Here is a 21,506-nt window from a genome sequence, read left to right as displayed (position 1 = left end):
TCATGTGAACAGCACATAGAAATCCTGCACATTTTTAGGATTCTGTAGTCTACGAAGGTAAAAAAAATGTATGCACACAGGATTTTTTCTGTGCCCACGAGGCACTGGTCTGTATTTATATTAAGATGCATATTTTAAAATTGAAAACATGTAGTATCATCATTCTGTTATTTGGAAAGTGCTATAATGACAGCTATAGAACAAAAGGTATCCATGAAAAAACAGTTTATTTCAATTCAATATTTTTAAAGCAAACTCACACAAGACTGATCTTGACTAAAATAAACAACTCTTCTAACAATTTGCTCTTCAAAATCTGCAGAACAATTTAAAGCTGATTTTTTTCCTTCTTCCATTCCAGTGGCACAGTGGACATTGCCATGCAGAACCACGTATTGCCCACTTAACTTCAGTCTTGCACCTTGTAAGTGTGGTTCTGATCCATTGCTGTGAAGAAGAGGCAGACAGCAGCTGTGATGAACACATGCACTCCCTCATACAGCAGCTTTGGCGAGAAGACGCTCCATATGAACAGGTGGTAGCGCAGACCTGTCACCAAAACAATGTAGATGGCAACTGGAATCGAACGCATTAGAGCATAGCAGAAACAGCCGTGACCCACTGCTGCAGAATTCCTGGAAACAAAAACAGAGGAGCTCACTCTCAGGCAAACTGAGAAAGCATACTGGAGTTCCGCCCCTCTTCAGTATTATTTCACAACACAAGGATTATTCTAAGATCTCCACTTTGTGTTAGAGAACTGACTACTAATGCAATGATGAACCAATAAAATGCGTTCTTGTCACCTCTATATATCCTATAATGTGTATGTCAGGTGTAAGCACAGCAATGTCACTGCAATAAAGGTGCCCAGTAGCTCACACTTAGACTGTTCTGTGCATTAACGTATTTTATTCTAATTGTCAAAGCTTCCATTAAACAGTTGCAAGACACCTTTTGTCTCCTGTTGGCCTTACAGTGCCATTCCACAGAAATTGAATGGTAAAAGGAAGAGAAGACTACAGTACTCCTCACTAAGCTTCCTAACCTGTTCAACAGCCAGATAGAATCTGCACCCCCCCTGTAAAGAGCACAAAACTTGTTAGAGTACACTGCTGCCCATAGCCAGCAACACAGCACAAAACAACAAAAAAAACTGTGCTATTTGGAAACTTCTCAAAGCTAACGAACGTAACATTCTCCAAAGAATACCATATTCTTAGCTCACAGGAGTGATACACTGCATTCCTGTCACAGCTGCTTAGCTCAGCTGGGTCCACTGCATCCCAGAAATGTCTGCCCCTTGTAACCTACATAGTCCAAATTTGCCACATTTATATATTTTGGTGGGTGACAAGGGTCAGATGAAAAGGGATTTGAAAAGTTTTCTGCATTTTGATTGTCCCCCCTCTCCTGAGGCACCATCTGAAAGAAATTATGCTGGGATGGCCCTGCCCAATTTGCTCAAAATATATCTGCAGAGATTAATTCACATTAGATTCAGATGTTTACCCCTTTAGACAAAAGGAAAAAAACATTTCACTGAAATAATAAGTGAACATTTTCCTCTCCCCATCAAAATTTCACATCATGAGTTCCCAAAAGAAGACACAGGCAAAGAGTGGAAATGTTTTACAGTGAAATCCTGATCTGAGAATCTGTTCTGCTCCTCCCAGTTTTTAATTCTAATCTTGTTCCAAGTAATAAAAATTTAACACGGCTAGCACTTCTGCAAGATGTTAATTAGTCACTTATGACTAAGTAAGCTACAGAATGCAGTATTTTACATAAACCATTAAACTTCTTATTCTCTAAATAAAAATAACTAGGATATAGCCCTGTTTTCAAGTGAAGTCAAGATCTAAATTCCCAAGGCTTTCAGTAGAAGGAAAAACAGGTCATGAAAGCAGTTTTAAAATCAAGAACAGCAGGCATGAATGACTGAAAACATACATTCAGTTCAAAGAAAACTATTTCCCTTGCTGCTTAGCCAAGGAAACTGAGATTTGGGAGTGAACTATACTGGTCCCTGTTTCTGCTTCTGTAAATAACTAGATTTATGTTTAATAACTGATTTTGTTGACAAGGATTAAATAAAGTGCAGTTCACTTAGTCTTAGCTGTTTTCACCCTGATATGAGTTAAAACAGTATTTGTAGTAAAAATAGTATTTGTAGTAGTCAGATAACCACTGAATAAAAAGAGGAAATGTCTTTTCAATCAGACTAACAGGTATTTCTTAAAATCATTTTCTAGAGTTTAAAAATGGACTTGATACCATATAGATGCATCCCCAGCTCAATGATACAATTTTTTCTGTATTCTGGTATTATAAAAATAGCTGTTTTCTACTTATAGGTTACCTCTACTTAGAAAAGCTCTCAGCACTCACTTCACCTCTCAAGATGACATAGACACCTACCTTCAGAGGGAAAACTTGGACAGTTTACACTGTACAATGCAGTGGTGCAATTTAGAGAAGGCAGCAAAAGCACACTGTATCCACACAGTTAAACTGCTAGTGGGATTCAACAGCAGAATAACAGGGTTTATTTCAGAGCTGGTGAGAGTGTTCACACATGCATCGCTGTGGATAGAGCACTGGAATGACTGAGCACAAGCAGTTAGTTCTACTTGGCCTGATCCGAAGGCAACAACTTAGCTCTTCAAGCACATCATCATTCTTTCCTCTTACTTTGGCCAGGGTCAAAATTTGAACAGCTGATAGTAATGCCTTTGCATGCTCCTTCTCCTCATTCTACAGACACACTGCAGACAGCATCTCCAGGCCACATGGAAGGCAGATACTGATAACATGACCATGACAATCCAGCAAGTTCAGCTGGTTTCTGAGTTACTCCAAATGAATTAACCAGGAGGAGAGAGAAAGCTGGCTGGGATGCCACTCATGTATCCTCATGTTTATGATCTGGACCAGCCAGTAATGAATAACCTTGCAAATTCTCAGGGCTGTTTTCAATTAAAATAATGGAAAACACAAGATACATCTAAAGCATCAATCTGTAACTAGTCCACACTTAAATCGTCTCTTCAGCAATTAATACCTTTCATTATTTAAAAGAGAAGAGCACAGACTGATATGAACTATGCACAGTATCTCCATGTTCTGACAAAACCAGCCCACTATTAAGGTCTCTGCACAATCCAACAGAAAGGAATATGCAGCTCATCTAGGAAGTTAGCTTATGGGAACTTGAAAGAGAAATCCATATTTGCTACAGATGACAAAGCACACTCAAACTTCATGTGAGATCCAGGAAAAAAAGCAATGTTTTTGGAGAGTTCTGTAGCAAAGAACACTCCAGATTCAAATCACTAAACATGATGTTATTAGCATGTAAACATCAAGTGTGCACTAGAGAACATATCAACTTTCAGCAAAAATTGTCTTTTTTGATGGAAAATATTTAATATGTAGTAACATACACCAAAGAAACTGTTATATTAATAGGTTTACCACTCTTTGGATATCCTAAACCCTATTTGTAGATACTTCATCCGCAAATCCTTCACTTCTCAACCCATCTCTAAGACGTCGCTAAGATGATTAATACAAGGCTTGCAAAATGAAAAAATTATGATGCCCAAACAAAACAAAAAAAACTCCAAAAAACAAAAAACCCAAACAAAAACAACCCCTATTTTCTTATGAAAACATGTATCCTACTTATATAGCTACTGGCAGCTAGTGACAGCAAGTTTTGTAGCTCAAAAATCAAGCAAAAAATCTCCAAAGACAGCCTTACAAATGCATCCACAAGGAATTTTAAAATACACTTTACAGTGTTGACAGTGTTCCAACCCTTTTTCCAGCACACCATATAAAATAACCAGTTCAGAAATATGTAAGCATATGAGGTGGAATACCCTAGTATTGTCACTTTTCTACAGTTGGAGGAGGAGGGTCGTTCTGTACAGTTTCAGTATGAATGTGCTGAATCCTTTCAATGCAAGCTACTCTCCAGCATTTCTGCCCTTGACCCCTGCTTTTCTAGCTGAATATCACTGCCTAAGTTATCTCCTACTGGAGATACTGAATTTGCCTATTTGAAGGCAATTTTTACTGTACTAACATCTTCTATAGTATTAAGTGGCACTTCTCTTTCTAGGCACTCTGCAGTTTCAGAGATCTACCTGTTTAGCACCCTCTGAAAAATACTAGGTGTTGGGGTGGGTCTCAGTTTGAATGCTTTGTTCTGATACCCCTGTGCTAATGGTTCATTTCCAGTTAGTGTCCTCCTCCCAAGTTGCCAATCTAACCCGATACCTGCCCCTTGTTCCAGCAAGTTTGCCATCAATCCCACCTAGTGCCACCCCCCTGCTTGGAAATCCCCTTATCTTCAAAGCCCCATTGGTTTGTTTAAATTGTTCCCTCCACCTGTGCTTTCTCATTGGGTTATGTACTGTAAACCAAACCTTGTACTCCTCCCCAGCCTTCCCCCATATTGGCTGAAAATTTGTACTTTCCCTAAGAACCTCCTGCATATTAAAAGTCCCTGCACAGCCAATGTCTCTGTCTTTGATCCCTGACCCTTCCTTGGAATTAAACCTCCTTGGAAACCATATGGAAGACCTCTCTGTCATCCTTGCCTCTGCTTATGCCTATTACATCTGTGCCATAGAGCCCCTGCTCTAAGTCGTATCCCTAATCTCCTTTTGGGAACAGCCCACTCTCAGCGTGGTTCTGGGAGCTAGTGTGACTCCAGCACTGCTCAACTTGGCATTTCGTTCATCTGCCCCACATATACTAATGAAGGGGTGCACTCAGAAACAAATCATATAGCACTCCAAATGTTTCCAACATCTTAAGAGTATCTGCAACGTGTAAGAAATTTCTCTGATCTCCACAAGTGTCAACCAGTTCAGCAGCAAGATTAAATTTGCTACATCTCTCCCACATGTCCCACTCTCACTGAGTATAATTCCACAATACTATTTTAGATTATAGAACACAATCCTGCATTGTCATGGCAAAACACTTTACATTTTTAGAAGTTCCAAGAGAACCAAGAGTCCTCTGGAAATTTACATTATTAACTCTGGTAGAAACTTTTTTAATGTTATGAAGTCACAATTTTTGTCGCCACACCCTATCAATGCATAGATGTCAAAAACCCTGGTTTGTCAGCAAGATAAAAAGGCTGTAAAGTATATTGTGCTGCCATGAAAATGATGGAACTTGGGGATGACTGATTTTTCTCTGCCCTTTGCATTCTCTTTCCCAGTAAGAAAGGCAGAGAAGATACAACTACCCAAGCAAGGTTGTGTCTGTGGCACTAAGTGACAGGGGACTGTAGTACATGTGGACTGTAGTACAGGGTTCTCACAAAGATTTAGGTGTAAAAAGCTATTAGGCTTTGAAACTTCTATTCTCTTCATTTCAGCATCAAGAGTACAAAAAATAGAATTATATAAATGTTTTTTTCTGTTCTCACTGCTGGCATCATCAGTTGTGCTATGAGCTTCACATCAGCAAAATAGGCAAAAAAAAAAAAAAAAAAAAAAAAAAAAAGAAAGGAAAAAAACAACCAAAAGTCCAACAAAAGCCCAACAAAACAAAACCAAACCAAAACAAACAAAAAAAAAAGCAAACAAAACAAAAACCAAAATAATAAAAAAGTCACCAAAACATACACACAAAAAACCTCCCAAAACAGAATCACACACACACAAACCCCACAAAAAAACCACAAACAAACAAACAAACAAAAAACCAAATCCACCTATTCCTGTTGACACTGGCCCATATTTTACTGCAGCAAGGTATAACCAAACTGTCCTAAGAAGCAAAACACAAATCCTAAAGCCCAGGACTGGTCAATCTTCCAGTAGGCAAAAAACCCAAAACATTTTACACTGGCATAATACATACAAGGAATAACATGGAAATTTATAGCTTGATTTTCTGTTAGGGTATCTCTGCAGACTTTCCTGTCCATCTTTATAAACAAACAGTTATTCTTCATGATCTTAGCTAAAGCCGTAAAGAAAAATTGCATCCGACAATTGTTATTGATAGATGGGATCTGAAGAAATTTAACAGAGACTGTTAGTGTCCAAGTTATTTGATTAAGTTCAAATTTAACAGGTTAAAATATACCAGTATAACAAGAAACACTGACAGTGACACAAGGCATTTCTAGGAAGGTAAATCAATTTATTTAAGTACAGATAGGAAACTGGCCAGAAAGGCCAGAATGGGCGATTTGTGTTTTTTACTCAGTGTGGCAGCCAGTCACTGAGGCCCAAACTGCTCAATGTTTTCATTGTCTAGATGGTAGGATTGAAAGCACCTTCACTAAAGTGCTGTTGACACTAAACTGGATGTTGGAGGTGGACATATTAGAAGGGGGAGCTGTCTTACAGAGAGATCTGGTCAGGCTATCAAGAGCTGTATGAAATTAAACAAAGCCCAGGTTACAGGCTAGGATGTATGTGGCTGGGAAACAGTGCTGCTGAAAGGGATCTGGGGGTACTGGGTGACAACAGGCTAAACATGAGCCAGCAGAGCACTGCTGCATCAACAGCAAATCATGTCCTGGGCTGCATCCTCAGGGGCACTACTGGGAGAGATGTGATTATCCCAACACTACTGAGTGCTTGTCAGGCCATACTTATGGTACTGTGTCCACTTCTGGTCCCCCACCCTTCCAAAAAGACATGGACAGGCTGGAGAGACACTAAAGAAAGACTGGAGAGGATGAAAGACCTCTACAGTATAAGACGATAGGAGTTAGGTCTCTTCTTAATGGAGAAGACTCAGGGAGATTTCATCATAGCATTCCTGTACTTAATTATTTAAAGATGGCAACAAAGGATGGAAGTACTCTCCTCACCAGGTGGTGCATAGGAGAAAACATAAGGCAACGGGTACAAGTTGTGCTGGGAGAGGTTTCATCTCAGTATAAGAATGACTTGTTTTTGCAGTGAGAATAGTCAATCACAGATACAATCTTGCCAGGGATTTGGTAGAATCCCCATCACTGCAGATTTTCAAGACAAGACTGGACAGAATGCCAGATGATCTCATGGAGGCTCCTGTTCCCAGAAAATGTTGAACCACATAATCTTTCAAGGGCATCTCCAACCTGGGGTGTTCTGTGGTTCTGTAAAGCAATGCTCACTCTTCTGCACTGAGGGCAGAGTCAATTCTTTCTTGGATCTTTCCACTACAGTAACTATTTTTAAACTTGTGACTTAAATAAAATAACAGCTCTCTCCTCAAATTACTCCTGCCATCCCAGTAACACACACATTCAAGAAGAATTTGTTAACTTCAAGAAAAGGTGTGAGGAAAGAAGATAGAAAAATCCCAGATAAATGCAGAATGACAGTACGTTATGCACAGTCCTATCCACAGCTACCAGAACCAAGTAGTTATGTTGGCCATAGAACAGATGAGAACAGAAAACTAATGGTGAAAAAGGAAAAAACTAGGACTAGGCAAATAACAGCAAAAGTACAGGTTATATCTAGAAACATTGCTACAATAAAGAGGTATGTAAGCAAAAGTCTACAAATTTGACCCTCTCTTTCCAGTAGTGTTCTGGATGACTCTGCTTCTGTTTGAGCAGCAGCATAAACCACTCAGAGTTCAAAATCATCATGCAGCTCTTCCTAATTTAAGAGAGGAAACAAAGTTGGTACTATGCTCCAATCTGTTTCAGAATAAAGAGGAACAAACATGCAAAGTACTGAAGAGAAAGGGGGGATGTGGTAATTTCTTCAGTGTATACAGTGTGCACTGTGTATACTTCATGTATTGTATCAGAATATTGCTCCCAACTTTCTTCATAGCTTTTTTCTAGCACAATGCACAGCATATTCATCTTCAGAGACTCCTTATTCCTTGTGGTGCAATGAGATGTCTTCTGGGATTACACAGGAATACTCTTACTAAGCCCAAGTATCATACACACTTTGTACTTTGGCAAGTTTATAAGGGTATTGGACTTCTTAATAATTCAGATTTGTGCAAATTACTTTTAAGAACAATACTTAGCATAAGAATAAGACTGTAGAGCCCCACATACTTTCTCTGGAAAACATAATGGATCTGCATGATCTGTAAACCCATACCCTACGATCTCTGCAAAGGATGAGACACTGCTAATACCATTAAGTGTAAAATGAACAGGGTAAAGTATAAAACGAACAGTGAACAAAAATGGTTGCATCTCAGGAAGTAATTAATTCCAAACCAATCTGATTTTTGATGAAGATACCTTAATTTAGTAGCTACAGACCCTCTTCCTAGCTGAGAAGAAAGACAAATCAGCACAGGATTTTTCATGCCAGAGTTCTGGTGATACTGTAATTGTAATGGCTCTGAGACAGAAAATGTAAACAGACAGTACACAACTTTCAGAAGATTGCAGATGTTAATTTGCACTTAGAGTATAGAGAGGGAAAGGAAGGAAAGAGGAAGGGAGGGAAGGGAAGAAGGAAAGGAAGAAGGAAGGAAGGAAGGAAGGAAGCAAGCAAGCAAGTAAACAGGGAGAGAAAGCGAGACAGGGACAGATGAGGATGAAAACTTCATCCCTCTGTGCATGCCAACGTCGTCCTGCGACACTCTCCACAAGGTCTCCTTGGTGCTGAGGGTGCCCTGAGAACAAGGAGCTGAGCACATTGACAGACACTTGGGCCAAGGGAACACCCAGGTACCAGCCCTGTCTGGGGGAAGTTTCACACAGCCTCTTGCAGGACACTCTGCCTCCCGTGCAATGCTCTACTGCAAGGCCTGAGCAATGAGCACGGGGAGTGCTCATTGGAGCTCTCGAAGGGACTATGAATCATCCTCACTGCCTCTGCTTCTCATTCTTCTTGTTCTTCTCATTCTCCTTGTTCCTGCTATTGTTCTTCCTTGTCATTGTCCTTGTCCATGTCCTTCTTTTTCTTCTTTTTTTGCTTTTCCTTATGCTTTCTTTTCTGCTTTTTATTCTTATGCCTTTTGGTTTATACTTTTTCTTACATTTTTTTCTTATTCTTTTCTTTCTTTCTGTTCTTATTCTGATTTTTCCTATTTCTGTTCTTATAGGTTTTCTTGTTTTCTTGTGTTCTTTTTCTTGTTCCTATACTTACCGTAATTCTTATTCCTATTCTTATTCTTTTTCTTCTTATTATTTTAATTCTTATTTTTAATTTTATTTTCTCTTTCTAATGCTTTTGCTTATATGTGCTTTCCTTTTCTAATGCTTTTTGTCTTACACTTTTTTCTTATTATTTTACTTAAGCTTTTTCTTATTCCTTTCCTAATTTTATTCTTATTTTGATTTATTCTTATTCTTATCCTTACACTTTTTTAGTACTACTTCTCCTTCATCGCTTCAACTTCTAATGGTTCTTCCTAATATTCCTATTCTTATTCCTTATCTTTTTATGATTTTTTGGGTGCTTGTGTTCTTTATTTAGTGTGGGGGTTTTGGGTTTTTTTTCCTTTACTACTACTGTCTTAAAGCAATCTTTCATTTTGTTAGAACTGGGTGTGTCACAGTCTGGCAGTGTGTGGTCGTGTCCTGGGAACATCACCTCCTGTCTGTGCCCAATCCTCATGGAGAAAGAGCCAGAGGATCAGCATGGAATCCCTTCCAGAAGAGAACAAACAGCATTAGACTCCAGTACAGGAAGGTGTAGGTTCACTATCAGAAACAACTGTCCCCTGACAGGGCAGTCAGGGGAAAAGAAGAAAATACAAAGGCGAAAAGAATGTGCATGAACAAAACTACATGTGCAACAGAAATAAAGAAAGTGGAGAAACTGGGCAAGGGAGTGGGTGTGGGGAGAGCACTGAAGGGAGAGAAGTTAGGTAAGTAAAGGCTGGCAGGAGGGCAAGATGACATGGAAGCAGGGACTGTGAAAGGAGTGCAGAAAAAAGGAAGAGAGGGACAGACAGGAAGACAGAGTGAGGCGAGGAAAAGTATGGATGGGGTGGCATGACATTGGGAGAGACAAGGACTGAATGTGAGAACAATGAGGCGACTGAGGGAGAAGGAAAAGAGAAAATGGGATTTAAAAAGAGGGGACAAAAGAGGAATAGAAATGGCAGAAAGAGAAAGCAAAGACAATAAGATATGCAAAGGAAGAAGGAAAGTGAGAATGAGAATTTCAGAGATTCAGAAAGGAGTATGTGGGACAGACTGACTGACATCCAAAGAAACATAAATATAAGCAGGGCAAAGAAAGCTAGAGTGGGATTGGAAGAGGAGAAAAAAAAGAGGAGAAAGGAGAAGGGAATATAGTGAGTCAGGAAGATGGGAAGAAGAGCAAAGGTAAGAGAACAAGAAAGATGGAAAGAAGAGTGAGAGGTAAAGGGCAAGCACAGACAGAGACTGACAGGGGAACAAACAAGAGGATATAGAAGAGAGGGAGGGGTTAAGACAGCATGACATGAGGTAAAGAACAAAAATTGCAGGAGAGAGACACAAAAACGCACAGCAAGGCAAGAAACAGAAGCAAAAGAGAATGTGCAAAGGAAAGGAAAGCCCTCATATGCAAGAAAAGGGAAAGAGCTTGACAGAAAGAGGCACAAGAGAGAGGGAGCACAAGAAGGAAAAAGAGAAAAAGTGCATGTGAGAGAAAGGGAAAGCAAGCAAGCGCATGTGCAAGAAAAATGCTCAAAATTAAGGAAAGAATACACAAGAGAGCAGAATTACACAAAATCTATAAGAAACTATAAAGCAAACACATGAGAGAGTTAGAGAGTGCATGCATGAGTAGAGAGGAATGCAAGACAGAAAGTACAAGGGGGAAACATGAGATACAAAGCAAGTCTGACACAGAGAAAGCATACAAGATAAGAGGGGAAAGTGTGACGGTTAAAAAAAAGCATATGGCAGACAAAATTAGTCAGAAAGCTGAGCAATCCAAACTCCCAACCAATCATGTGTGTTTACCCTGGAACTCCAAACTCTCTATTTAAAGAGAATTCATAAGAATAAAACATTTTTGTCACATGGATCATAAAGTGCTGTGTCTCTGTCTTGGACCTGACACCAGCCAATGTTACAACGTGTGACATGTAAGACAAGTGAAGTACAGGGGAGAGAGCAGACAGACAGGAAAAAAGGCAAAGGAAAAAGGGAAAGGATGAGACAGCAACTGTAACATACCACGTAGCAGAGAAAGGATAAGTGTAACTTAGAGAAAAATCATAAGAAGAAAGGGCAGGAAATACATCAATGAGAAAGTGATGGTGCCAGAGAGAGGACATGTACTGTACACCAGGGAGGAAAGGTAAGCTTACACATTAAAGGAACACTGCATGGCAGAAAAGTGGCTGGAAGAGAGAAAATGAGGAAGATAAATCAAGACCTTATTGGAAAGTGTGAAGAGAGTCCTAGAGAGGAAGAGGTGTACAGGACAGAAGTAAAACACGTAAGAGAGGAAAGGAAACCTTTCACAATAGGAAGAGAAAGAATGCAAGAGGGACTGAAAGAGGATCAGACAGATGTTCAGTCAAGAAGGAAAGTATCTGAGAGGGGAAATGGGCACACAAGAGAGGAACATATTTTGATTGAGAGAGACCAAGAGAGTATAAAAGTGATCAACATTCACATCAGCGACAAGAGACACTTGAGCAAACCGAAGTAAAGCCTGTATGGGAAGTGAAAGATCCTATTAGAAAGGGAATGCACATGATACTATCAGGAAACTGAGGAAGAGAAACTGAGAAAGAGAGACAGATGAAAAACAACAGGAGGGAAAGCACACCAGGAGCACACACTGAATATGTCTGTGTGTGTGAGCATATAAATCTGTGTAAGCACAGAGATAAAATGAGTGTGTGTGCACAAGAGAAAGGAAAGGTAACACAGAAAGAATGAACAGGTGTCAGAGAGGGGAAAGGTGGGGGAAATGGCTAAAAAAATGAGACGGAATTTATGCAGAAGACATTTTTATTAGGAATACACATGTGGAAGATCACAATCATATGACAGAACAGGAAAGTACACAAATGAGACATAAAGTTTTCAAGTCAGCACAGGAAGGGAGGAAAACAGCTGCATAAAGGAGAGAAAGTGCGCCCAAGAGGGAAAGCAAAAGAAAGAATAAGTGGGTAATAATAATCAATAGAGAGGAAGCAGAAGACTGTTAGATGGAGAAAGAGAGGAAAAATACATGCAGAAAAAGGGGGACACAGTATAGAGAGAGAAGGAAAGCAGACATGCAAGGGAGTAGAAACTTGAAAGATAAGAAAACAAATGATAGAGTGTGAGGCAGAGGGAGGAGAAACATACACAAGGGAGAAAAGCGTACAACGGCAGGTAAAGAAAACTGCTGTAGACCAAAGGAAAATCCCATGCAACAAAGTACAGGCATGAGACAGAGAGTATTCTAGGAACTGAAAGAACTAACCAAAAGGAAAGCATAAAAAATAAGCAGGGATGGAATGTGAAAGACAGAAAGCAAAAGAGAAGAAGAGGGAAAGTGAAAGAGTAAGTGAAGGCACAGGTAAGAAAAAGGCAGTGTGCATGAAATTAGAAAAGTACAAACAAGAGAGAATGGGATACTGGGAGACTGGGAAACTTAGTGTGGTCAAGAGAAAGCAGTAAAGACAATTAAGTATAAAAGAGAAACAAAATGTGTGAGTCAACCCACAATAAAAAGGAAAAAAAAAAAGTAAGGAGTGCAATAAGGATAGGAAAGTGCATATGCAGAAGAGTAGAAGCCAAGAAAAGCATGACAGAAAGGGAAGCCCTGTGAGGCGAGTGTGAGAAAGCAAGCAAAAAAGTGATAGAGTGAAGTGTGTGAAAAAGTAAAAGATGGTAAGAGGGTGAAGGATGTCTGATAGGGGGAATCAAAGGTACAGTGGGTGGGAGGGAAGGGATGTCCAGAGAGGGGTGAAGGGAGTGCAAGGGAGAGGGAAAGATGCCAGGAGAGACAGATTGATGGGGAAGAAGTGTATGTGGGAGTGACAGAACCTGTGCATGCCAGTGAGTGCTAAGGTGCACGAGAGGCAAGAAGAGTAAGGAAGCAAGAGAGAGAGTGTTAGGGTGAGTTTTGGTGGGAAAGTGAGGGGGCAGCAAGATGAATTAAATTACGGAGGACAGGAATGCCAAGAGAGAGGGAACTAGCAGTAGAGAGTAAGAGAAGCGCTACTAAATGAGAGACACACAGGAAGCACAGCCAAGAGTGACAGCATGTGCTGGGGCTAAAGTGCAAGTGAGTGACATGAAGCATGCAAGGGGGAAAATTGCAAGGTGGCAAAGTGCGAGGAGGGAAGAGTGTGGGAAAGATGAAGAAAAACAGGAAATCATGTGCGAGAGGAAAGGAAAACAAGAGGAAGAGAAAGAAGGGAAAGCAAGAAGAAATAATAAAAGATCAAAAGATCATGAGAGAGAGGGAAGCAGCACAGGAAATTGACAGTAGGAGTAAGAGAGGAAGTACAAACAGAGAAGAAGAGAAGCGTGTGCCTTGCACAGCAATGCAAGAAAGGGGGCAGCAGAAGAGCAAAGTGGCAGAGGGCAAGGGCATGCAAGAGAAAGATGACACACACAAATGAGTAAAGACTCAATGCAAGCGAGAGATAGAATGCAAAAGAAGGGGTCAAAATGCATCCAAGAGAGAGAAAATGCACACTCAAGAGAGAGGACATGAACACTGAGGACAGCAGTAAGGGCATCTGACAGAGAGAGAAACATACTATGAGAGATGTAAAGCTAGAGGAAGTGTGAAGGGCAGCAAGTGAGGACAGAGAGCAATAGAAGTAGCAAGCTAGGGAGGGAAAGCATTAGCCAGAGACAGGAAGCACAAGCAAGAGGGAAATCCAAGAGGAAAAAATGTGAGAAAGGTGGGAAAGCGTGAGAGAAGAGGTTAGTGAGAGAGAAAGACTTGACACAAGATAAAAAATGAAACAGTAAAGCACAAGGGAAAGAAAAAGCATGCAAGAGAAGCAAAGCATTAGAGGGTGAGCACAAAGTGCATGCCCAAGACAAAAGCCACATACCAGACAATAAAACTGGATGATAGCATGAGGGAAGACGTGTGCAGCAGAGGGAATATGGATAAGCTGAAGAGGGAGAAGGGGTGTGAGAAAGTGCGACGTGAGCAGAACATGACATCAGTTAGCCATGCAAAGTTCAGGGGAAGCACATGACAGAGAGAGACACGGCAGGTGAGAGGGAAGCAAATCACATACTACTGGGAAAGTGTGTGAGAAAGATGAGGCAAGTGACAGAGGGTGGGAGTCAAAGAAAGAGAGATGTAAGGGGGAACTGAAGACAATAAGAAAGAGGGAATGAGGAAGAGAGGGAAAGCTAGAGAAAAAGAGAGGGAGCAAAAAAAGACGAAGTGACAGCAAGAGAGAGGGAACACTGATACTAGATGAAACAGAAAGCACAAGTGGCATTGAAAGTGCAAACATGAAAGGTAATTTTGTGAGACAGAAAGCATGCAAGAGAAGTAGGAAGACACAGAAGTGAAGAATAGTAATACATATGAGAGAGGGGAGTGCCAGAGAATGAGAACAGCAAGCAAGGAAAAGCACAAATGGGAGATAATGCAAGCATGACAGGCAGAATTCATGTGAGAGGGGAAACACATGAGAGTAAGAAGAATGCATGTGAGAGGGAGGCTGTTGAGACAGACAGGCACAAGGTGCACCACAGGTAAAGGGCAAAGGGAGAAGAAAAGGGTGTGGGAAGCCAGTGAAAGGGAAAGTGGAGAAAAAAAAAGTAGAAGTGAAGAAGAGGGAAAGAGGCAAAATGTCAGAATGGCAAAGCAAATGCAAATACAAGGAGGTAGAGGGAGGAAAAGAACAGGTAAAAATGGAAGCAAGAGGAAAATAAAATCAAAAGAGAGAAGTGTGAAAGAGAGATGAAGCATACAAGAGAAAGGGATATGAGGTGAAGAGATTAGAATAGAAAACATTGAGACAGGGAACTACCTGAGAAAGAGTAGTTACAGGACAGCAAAGGTGTAATAGAAATGCCAAATGAGAGAGGCAAAATCAAAGTAAGAGAGAAAACACTAGAAAGATTAAGGGAAGACATGTCTGAGAAAGATGGGATGAAGGAGACATGAACAAGTGTGCCAATTAGAAAGGGAATGCATGTGGAACAATGAAGGGAGAGAAGGAAGGGGGAGGGAAAGGAAGAGTGCTGGCTAGCACTAGTTGGGGAGAAAGGACCAGAGAGAGGGGGGTAGCAGCAGATGCAAAGCATGAGAGAAGGATGCCATCGGCCTTCTTGGCCACCTGGGCACACTGCTGGCTCACTTTCAATCACCGTTGAGCAGTGCCCCCAGGTCCCTTTTCCCTGGGCACTGTCCAGCCACTCTGTCCTAGCCTGTAGAGCTGCTTCCCAAGGAACTCCATTAATAAGTCTCTTGAATAGGCCAGAGTCTGTCCTCTGGAAGTCCAGCGGGGAAGTTTAATTGACACCCCTCCTTGTTTCACCAAGATTGAAAACTCTATAATTTCATGATCACTGTGCCCCAGATCACCTCTAATGACCACATCTCGCACCAGCCCTTCTCTGTTTACAAACAGTAGGTCTTGCATTGTCCCTCCCCTGGCAGGCTTGCTCACCATCTGTGACAAGAAGTTGTCCTCCACAGACTCTAAGAACCTCCTAAACTGCCTCTTCTCTGCTGTGTTGAGTTCCCAGCAGGTATCCGGCAGGTTAAAGTCACCTACAAGAACAAGGGCTGGTGATTGTGAAACATATTCCAGCTGTTTATAGAACAGTTCATCCACCTCTTTTCCCTGGCTGGGTGGTGTATAACAGACTCCCACCAGGATGTCAGCCTTGTTGACAGCCCCCTTGATTCTGGCACTCAACTGCACCATCATCAATCTCAAGTTCTGTGGTGTTGAGAGTCCCTCCTAATATACAGAGCCACCCTTCGACCTCTTCTTCCTCACCTGTCTCCTCTGGAGAGCTTGCAGCCATCCACTGCAGCGCTCCAGTTATGTGAGTCATCCTGTCACACTCCCATGATAGTGACTATGTCATAGCTTTTCTGCTGTACCGTGACTTCCAGCTCCTCTTGTTTGTTACCCATGCTGCGTGCATTAGTGTACATGCACTTCAACTGGACTGCTGATTTCACCCCTGACTCTGGCTTACCACCCATGGGCTTGTTTCTGGAGAGCCTAGTTGCATTCCCTTCCCCCTCTGAACCTAGTTTAAAGCCCTCTAAATGAGTCTTACCAAATCATGAATTCAAGAATCCTTTTGTCCTTAGTAGACAGATGGAGCCCATCCGGCTCCAGCATGCCAGGTGCTGTAAAAATGGCCCCATGATCAAAGAACCCAAAATTCTGCTGATGGCATCAGCCCACTTATCGATCATGCAGGTTCTTCCATTCCTTTCATCATCTGTCCTTGCCACTCAAGGGACTGAGCAGAACACCAACCAACGCAAACACAAAATAAAAATCCCACTAGCAGGAGGATGGCTGCATCCCTGCCTGCACGTTCAAACACGTGCCACACCCCTGTTCACCACGGTCCCTAGAGCCTTCTTTCAATCACACCTCCGATGGCCAGAGGAAGCCTCTCCCTGCACCTGAATGGCTGCCAGAGGAAGGGGACCACCTGCTCATCTCCCCTTTAGAGAAATCTGTGAGGAAAGGGGAGAACAAACACATCAGGGAGGAAAAGCATGCCTGAGGCTAAGGTGCAAATGATAGAGACAAAGAGAAAGAATAACAAGGGCAAAAGAGAAGGGTACTTAGGAGAAGTAAGGGTGGCAAGCAATGGGAAGAGATGGCAAGCAACAGGAGTAGAGAGCATATGAGCAAGACATTGCAAGTATGAGCAAGAGGGAAAGTGCACACATTAAATTAGAAAAGGTGTCTGAGATGGAAAAGCACCTAGAGGGGAGGAAAAAATGACAAAGAGAAGTGGGAAAAGGAAAGTGCGAAAGAAAGAAACAGCATTCAAGAGAGGGAAAGCATGTGACAGAGGGACCAAAGGACATGTCAGAAGCAGTGTGAGAGAGGCAAAGAAAATAAATAAGGAAGACCACATGAGAGAGTGAATGTGAAAGGAAAAATGTCCGAGATAGAGTAAAATCAGAGTAAAGAGAGACAGAGTGGGGAAACAGGAGTATCAAAGGAGGGACAGAGTAAGGGGGGAGGAGAGGAAAAAGAGATTGAAAGTGGAAAGTGAGAGAAAGGAGGAGATTGAAAAAGAAGGGGAAAGAGGGATAGCATGAATGAAGGTGAGGAAGCACAAGAGATAAGGTATGAGGGAGGAAAAGTACTAGCAGGAAAGAAAGGGATTGTGTAATAGAAAGCATGTCAGGGAGAGGAAGAAAGAGGTATAAGAAAGGGCAAGAGAAAGAAGAAGCACATGCAAGCCTGGGAAACTACAAAGCAACGCAAAGTGCATGTGATGAAAAATAAGCACCTGAAAGTGGGAAAGCTAAGAGAGAAGAAAGTAGACAACTTTGGGAAAATATGGGAAAGAGAGGGAAAATATGCCAGGGGAAAGATTACATAGGTGAAAGGTAAGCCAGAGAGAACAAATGAGGGAGGTAATGCGAATAAATAAAAATAAAATGAAAATAAATCAAGCTGGAGATAGAGAAGAGTGTGGGGGAGAATGGAAGTGAGTGGGTGAAGGGGGGAAGCAAGACAGATATGTGAATAGCAAGGCTTAACAAAGGCTCATGCAAGAAAGGGAGGAAAATCACAAAGCATTGGAAGCAAGAGCAAAAGGAAAACTGAAATCAGGAGACAGAAATTGTGTAATAGAGAGAAAGCATGCAACATGAGGAAAGAGACTGCGAATGCACTACAGAGAAAGAAAATGCAAAACAATGAGAAGGAAACACGAGATAAAAAACACACAAGAGAATCAAAGCACATGAGACAGAAAGCCAAAGTATAAGAGTGTGTTGAAGTGCATTCAAGAAAGTGACAGTGCATCCAACAGACACAGGGGTAGTGGGGGGCATGCTGTGCAGTAAAGGAGGGGTAATGAACCAAAGAGAGTTTAAGAGTATAAGTGAGGGCAATAACATGTTTCAGGGATGGAAAAGTATGCAATGGATGGGGAAAACATAAGACTGAACAGCAGAGCAAAAGAGGGAGAGGGAAAGTGAAGCAGAGTAAGAAAGAGAAATGCAAAATCAGAAAAGATGAGGTGGGGGAAGAGTGTGTCCAAGAGAGAAGACAAGAGAAGGGAAAGGGTTCAAGAGAAGGAAAATGCATAGGGATAAGCACACGTACCACAATAACATTCAGAAACAACATTCAGAAATTCAGGTAACGAGAGAGAAGTGAAGCATCTATGGGGTAAAGTGATGTAAGGGAATGTGTGTCAGGGAGAGGTGCAGCAGAAGAAAGGAAAAGGCAAAAGCAAGCAAATGCACAAGGAAGGTGAGCTAGTTGGAATGCGTGCATGGAAGAGAGGAAAGAAAACATGGAAGGCAAGGAGAAAGTGAGAAACCATGAGAAAATAAGCATGTTGGAGGGAGTGCTAGTGAGTGTGCACCATCAAGTAGATGAGGAAAACAAGTCAGAAGAAAAAAGCATAGTCAAGAGGGAGAGCTTACCAGAGAGTGAGAAAATACATCCCAAAGAATGGCACTGCACAACCGAAAGAGAGGGAAAACGTGTCTGAGACAAATGGAAGGCTCAGGAGAGAGTAAGTAAGAGAGGGAGGAAGTAAGTAATTGGGAATGAAATAGTGAACAGAGTACAAACAAGAAGCCACAAGCATGAGAACAAGAGTGTGCACAAGAAAGCGGAAAGTTCTCAGTGATGGAGTGGCATGTGAGTCACAGGCAAAGACAGTTTGAGAGAGAGGTAAAAAGAGGCAGGGGGACAAGGCAGTTGAAGACAGAAAACCAAGCAAAACAAGGGGGTAGGAAGGGCATAAGATGGGGAAAAGGGAATGAGAAAGATGAAAGGGAAAGAGAAAAAAGAGAAATATGAGAGAGGGACAGCAGCAGATAGTAAGGAGTGGCACAACAACAAGAAAGCACAAGTGTGAAGATGTAAGTAAAAGAGGAAAACTGCAAAAGCAGGAACATGTAAGAGGAAGAGGAATAACCTATCTGAAAGAGAAGGAAAGCATATCTCAAAAAGAACAGGAATTTGGAGACAGTAGAGAGAAAAATACATAGGGAAAGTAAGAGCAAGAGAAAGAAAAGTCAATGGGATGACAGCAAGGAGGAAAAGTGAGGAAGACAGAAAAAATAGAAAAGAAACATACAAGAGCCTGAAGAACATAAGAGAAAAGCAAACCAAGAGAGAAGCAAGATGTGTGAGAGTCAATATATGTAAGAGAAAGCATATATGTTTACGGTTTAGGAGAGGGGAGGGTTTCTGTGAAAGGGAAGGCTGATCAGAAGCACATCTACAAGAAGGAGACAGTTTCTTTGGGAAGGAGGCAACATGGCCAAGAGAGAGTCAAAGGCTGAGAGATAAGAAGGAATTGACTGAAAAAACCACACTACTAAGAGGGAAAATAGGGAAGAAGAGAGACAAGCGGAAGGCAGAGAGGAGAGGAGTCCAGAGAAAGCCTAAGACAAGCAGAGACTAAGGCAGAAGCTACACAAAGAGAAGAAAAATAAGAGTGAGACTGGGAGGTAGAAGGGGGAAGAGAAAACATATCTAAGACAAAAAAAAAAAAAAGTAAGAGACACATAGATAGAGAAAGGAAGGCAGTGGGATGCTGAGAGCAAAAAATAGCAAGCACTGTAGGGAAAGCACAAGCATGAAAGAGAGGGAAAGTGCATGTGAGAACCTGTCAGAGAGGTGGGAAAGCACATGAGGAATTGAGAAAGTGAAAGAGGCAAAGCAAGGGAGAATGTAAAAAGGCAAGCATGGTAAAAAACATCATGCAAGAAGAGAGTGAGAGGTAAAACATGTTTGGAAAAGAAAAAGCTGGGGGGCAGGGAGACAAATGAGAGAGGAAAAGCTCATCTCAGGGAGGTAGAAAGATAGAAGACAGAGCAAAAGAGATGAAGGAAGAGAAGCACAGAGGCCTAAGATAGAGAGATTGATAGGGAAGAGGGAGGCAAAAAGAGATGTAGAGTGAGAGGGAAAGTTATGGAGGGAGAGGAATGGTTGGGGGGTGTGATTCAGAAGGAGGGATAGTGAGCAGAAGAGAAGTACAGTGAGGCAGAGAGTTGGACAGTAAGTGACACAAGGGGGACAGTGAGAGCCAAACTGCAAGGAGAGAAAAACTGAAAGATGGAAATGCATGAAAGAGAAGAATGTTAGAGACTACAGCAAGAGAGACTAGGAAAGTAAAATGCCTAAATTGACACATTAACTGCAAAGCACGAAAAAAGACAAAACAGCAAAATGTGTACAAGGGAGACAGTGGCAAAGCACACACACACGAGACAAAGTGCACATGCATAAGAGGTAAAGCATGAGCACAAAACACTGAGGAGGGAGATGCAGAAAGAGGAAAAAAGAGAGAAAGGTAAAGCACATGACAATAAGAAGCAAACCACAAATGAGGGAACAGCAGAGCATGTGACAGGTAAAGCTGACATGAGAGACAAAGTATGTGAGAGAGAGGCAACAAGCTTGTAAAGATGACATGCAGAAGGCAATGGAAGATTCCCCCTGAAAGAGGGGAAGTGTACAAGGGACAGAAAATGCATCCAAGAAGAAACACACAAGAGGAGGAAAGTACATGCAAGAGTTACAGGCCAAAGCACAAGAACAAATGGACAGAATAAGAAAGGAACCTTGTTACAACTTCCTTTCTGGTAACTGTAGAGAGCCTCCTTTTCTTCAGACTAAATAATCCCATTCTCTCAGCTGCTCCTCACAGGACTTGTGCTCCAGACCCTCCACCAGCTCCACTGCCCTCTCTGGACATGGTCCAGCATTTCGATGTCCTTCCTGTAGTGAGGGGCCCAGGACTGGACACAGGACTCAAGGTATGGCCTCACCAGTGCCAAGCACAAGGGGACAATCCTTGCCCTGGTCCTGCTGGTCACACTATTGCTGATACAGGCCAGGATGCCATTGACATCTATGGTCACTGGAGAACTCAATGGGTCATGTTCAGCTGCTGACAACCAGCACCCCCAGGTCCTTTTTCACCAGGAACCTCTCCAGCCATTCTGCCCCCAGCCTGTAGGTTGTTGGGACCCAAGGGCAGAACCTGGAACTTGGCCTTATAGCACTGGCATTGGCCCATTGATCCAGCCTGTCTAGATCCTTCCCCAGGGTCTTCCTGTTCTCCGGCAGATCAACACTTCTAGCTAACTTGGTGTCATCTGTAAATTGACAGAGGGTGATCTAATCCCTTTGTACAGATCACTGAAGATACAGCTGAAGATACAGATGAGGGGCAGTCAAAGCAAAGCACATAAGAAAAAGCCAAAGCCTATCAGAGAGAGGGAAATATGGGTGCAGAGCGGAAGAGAGTAGAAGCCTCAGAGTGAGAGTGGGAAGAAGAGATGTGGGAAAGGAACAACAGAGAAGAGGAACAAGTGGAGACAATGCCAAAGAGAAGAGAGGAGGGGAAGCCACTCTGTCTTGGAAAGGACTCAAGAAAGCTTGAAAGG

The 21,506-nt window shown here is 41.9% G+C and overlaps 1 protein-coding gene across 4 annotated transcripts in view; it reads right to left on the bottom strand.

Annotated features, from left to right (window-relative positions):
* Nucleotides 1-210: 210 nt before the first annotated feature.
* Nucleotides 211-21,506, bottom strand: part of PIGG (phosphatidylinositol glycan anchor biosynthesis class G (EMM blood group)) — an 82,308-nt gene continuing 61,012 nt past the window's right edge. For all 4 annotated transcript variants that reach the window (XR_013777219.1, XM_079330880.1, XM_079330884.1 and 1 more), the window contains one exon: nt 211-635. Coding sequence is in view for 3 of the 4 variants with exons in the window: in XM_079330880.1 (XP_079187006.1) it covers nt 410-635 (226 nt within the window). In the remaining variant the exon portion in view is untranslated. The remainder of the gene's footprint in view (nt 636-21,506) is intronic.

Source organism: Erithacus rubecula (genome assembly GCF_903797595.1).
Source record: "Erithacus rubecula genome assembly, contig: SUPER_Z_unloc_1, whole genome shotgun sequence".
NCBI lineage: Eukaryota > Metazoa > Chordata > Aves > Passeriformes > Muscicapidae > Erithacus > Erithacus rubecula.
This window is presented reverse-complemented; position numbering and strand designations above follow the sequence as displayed.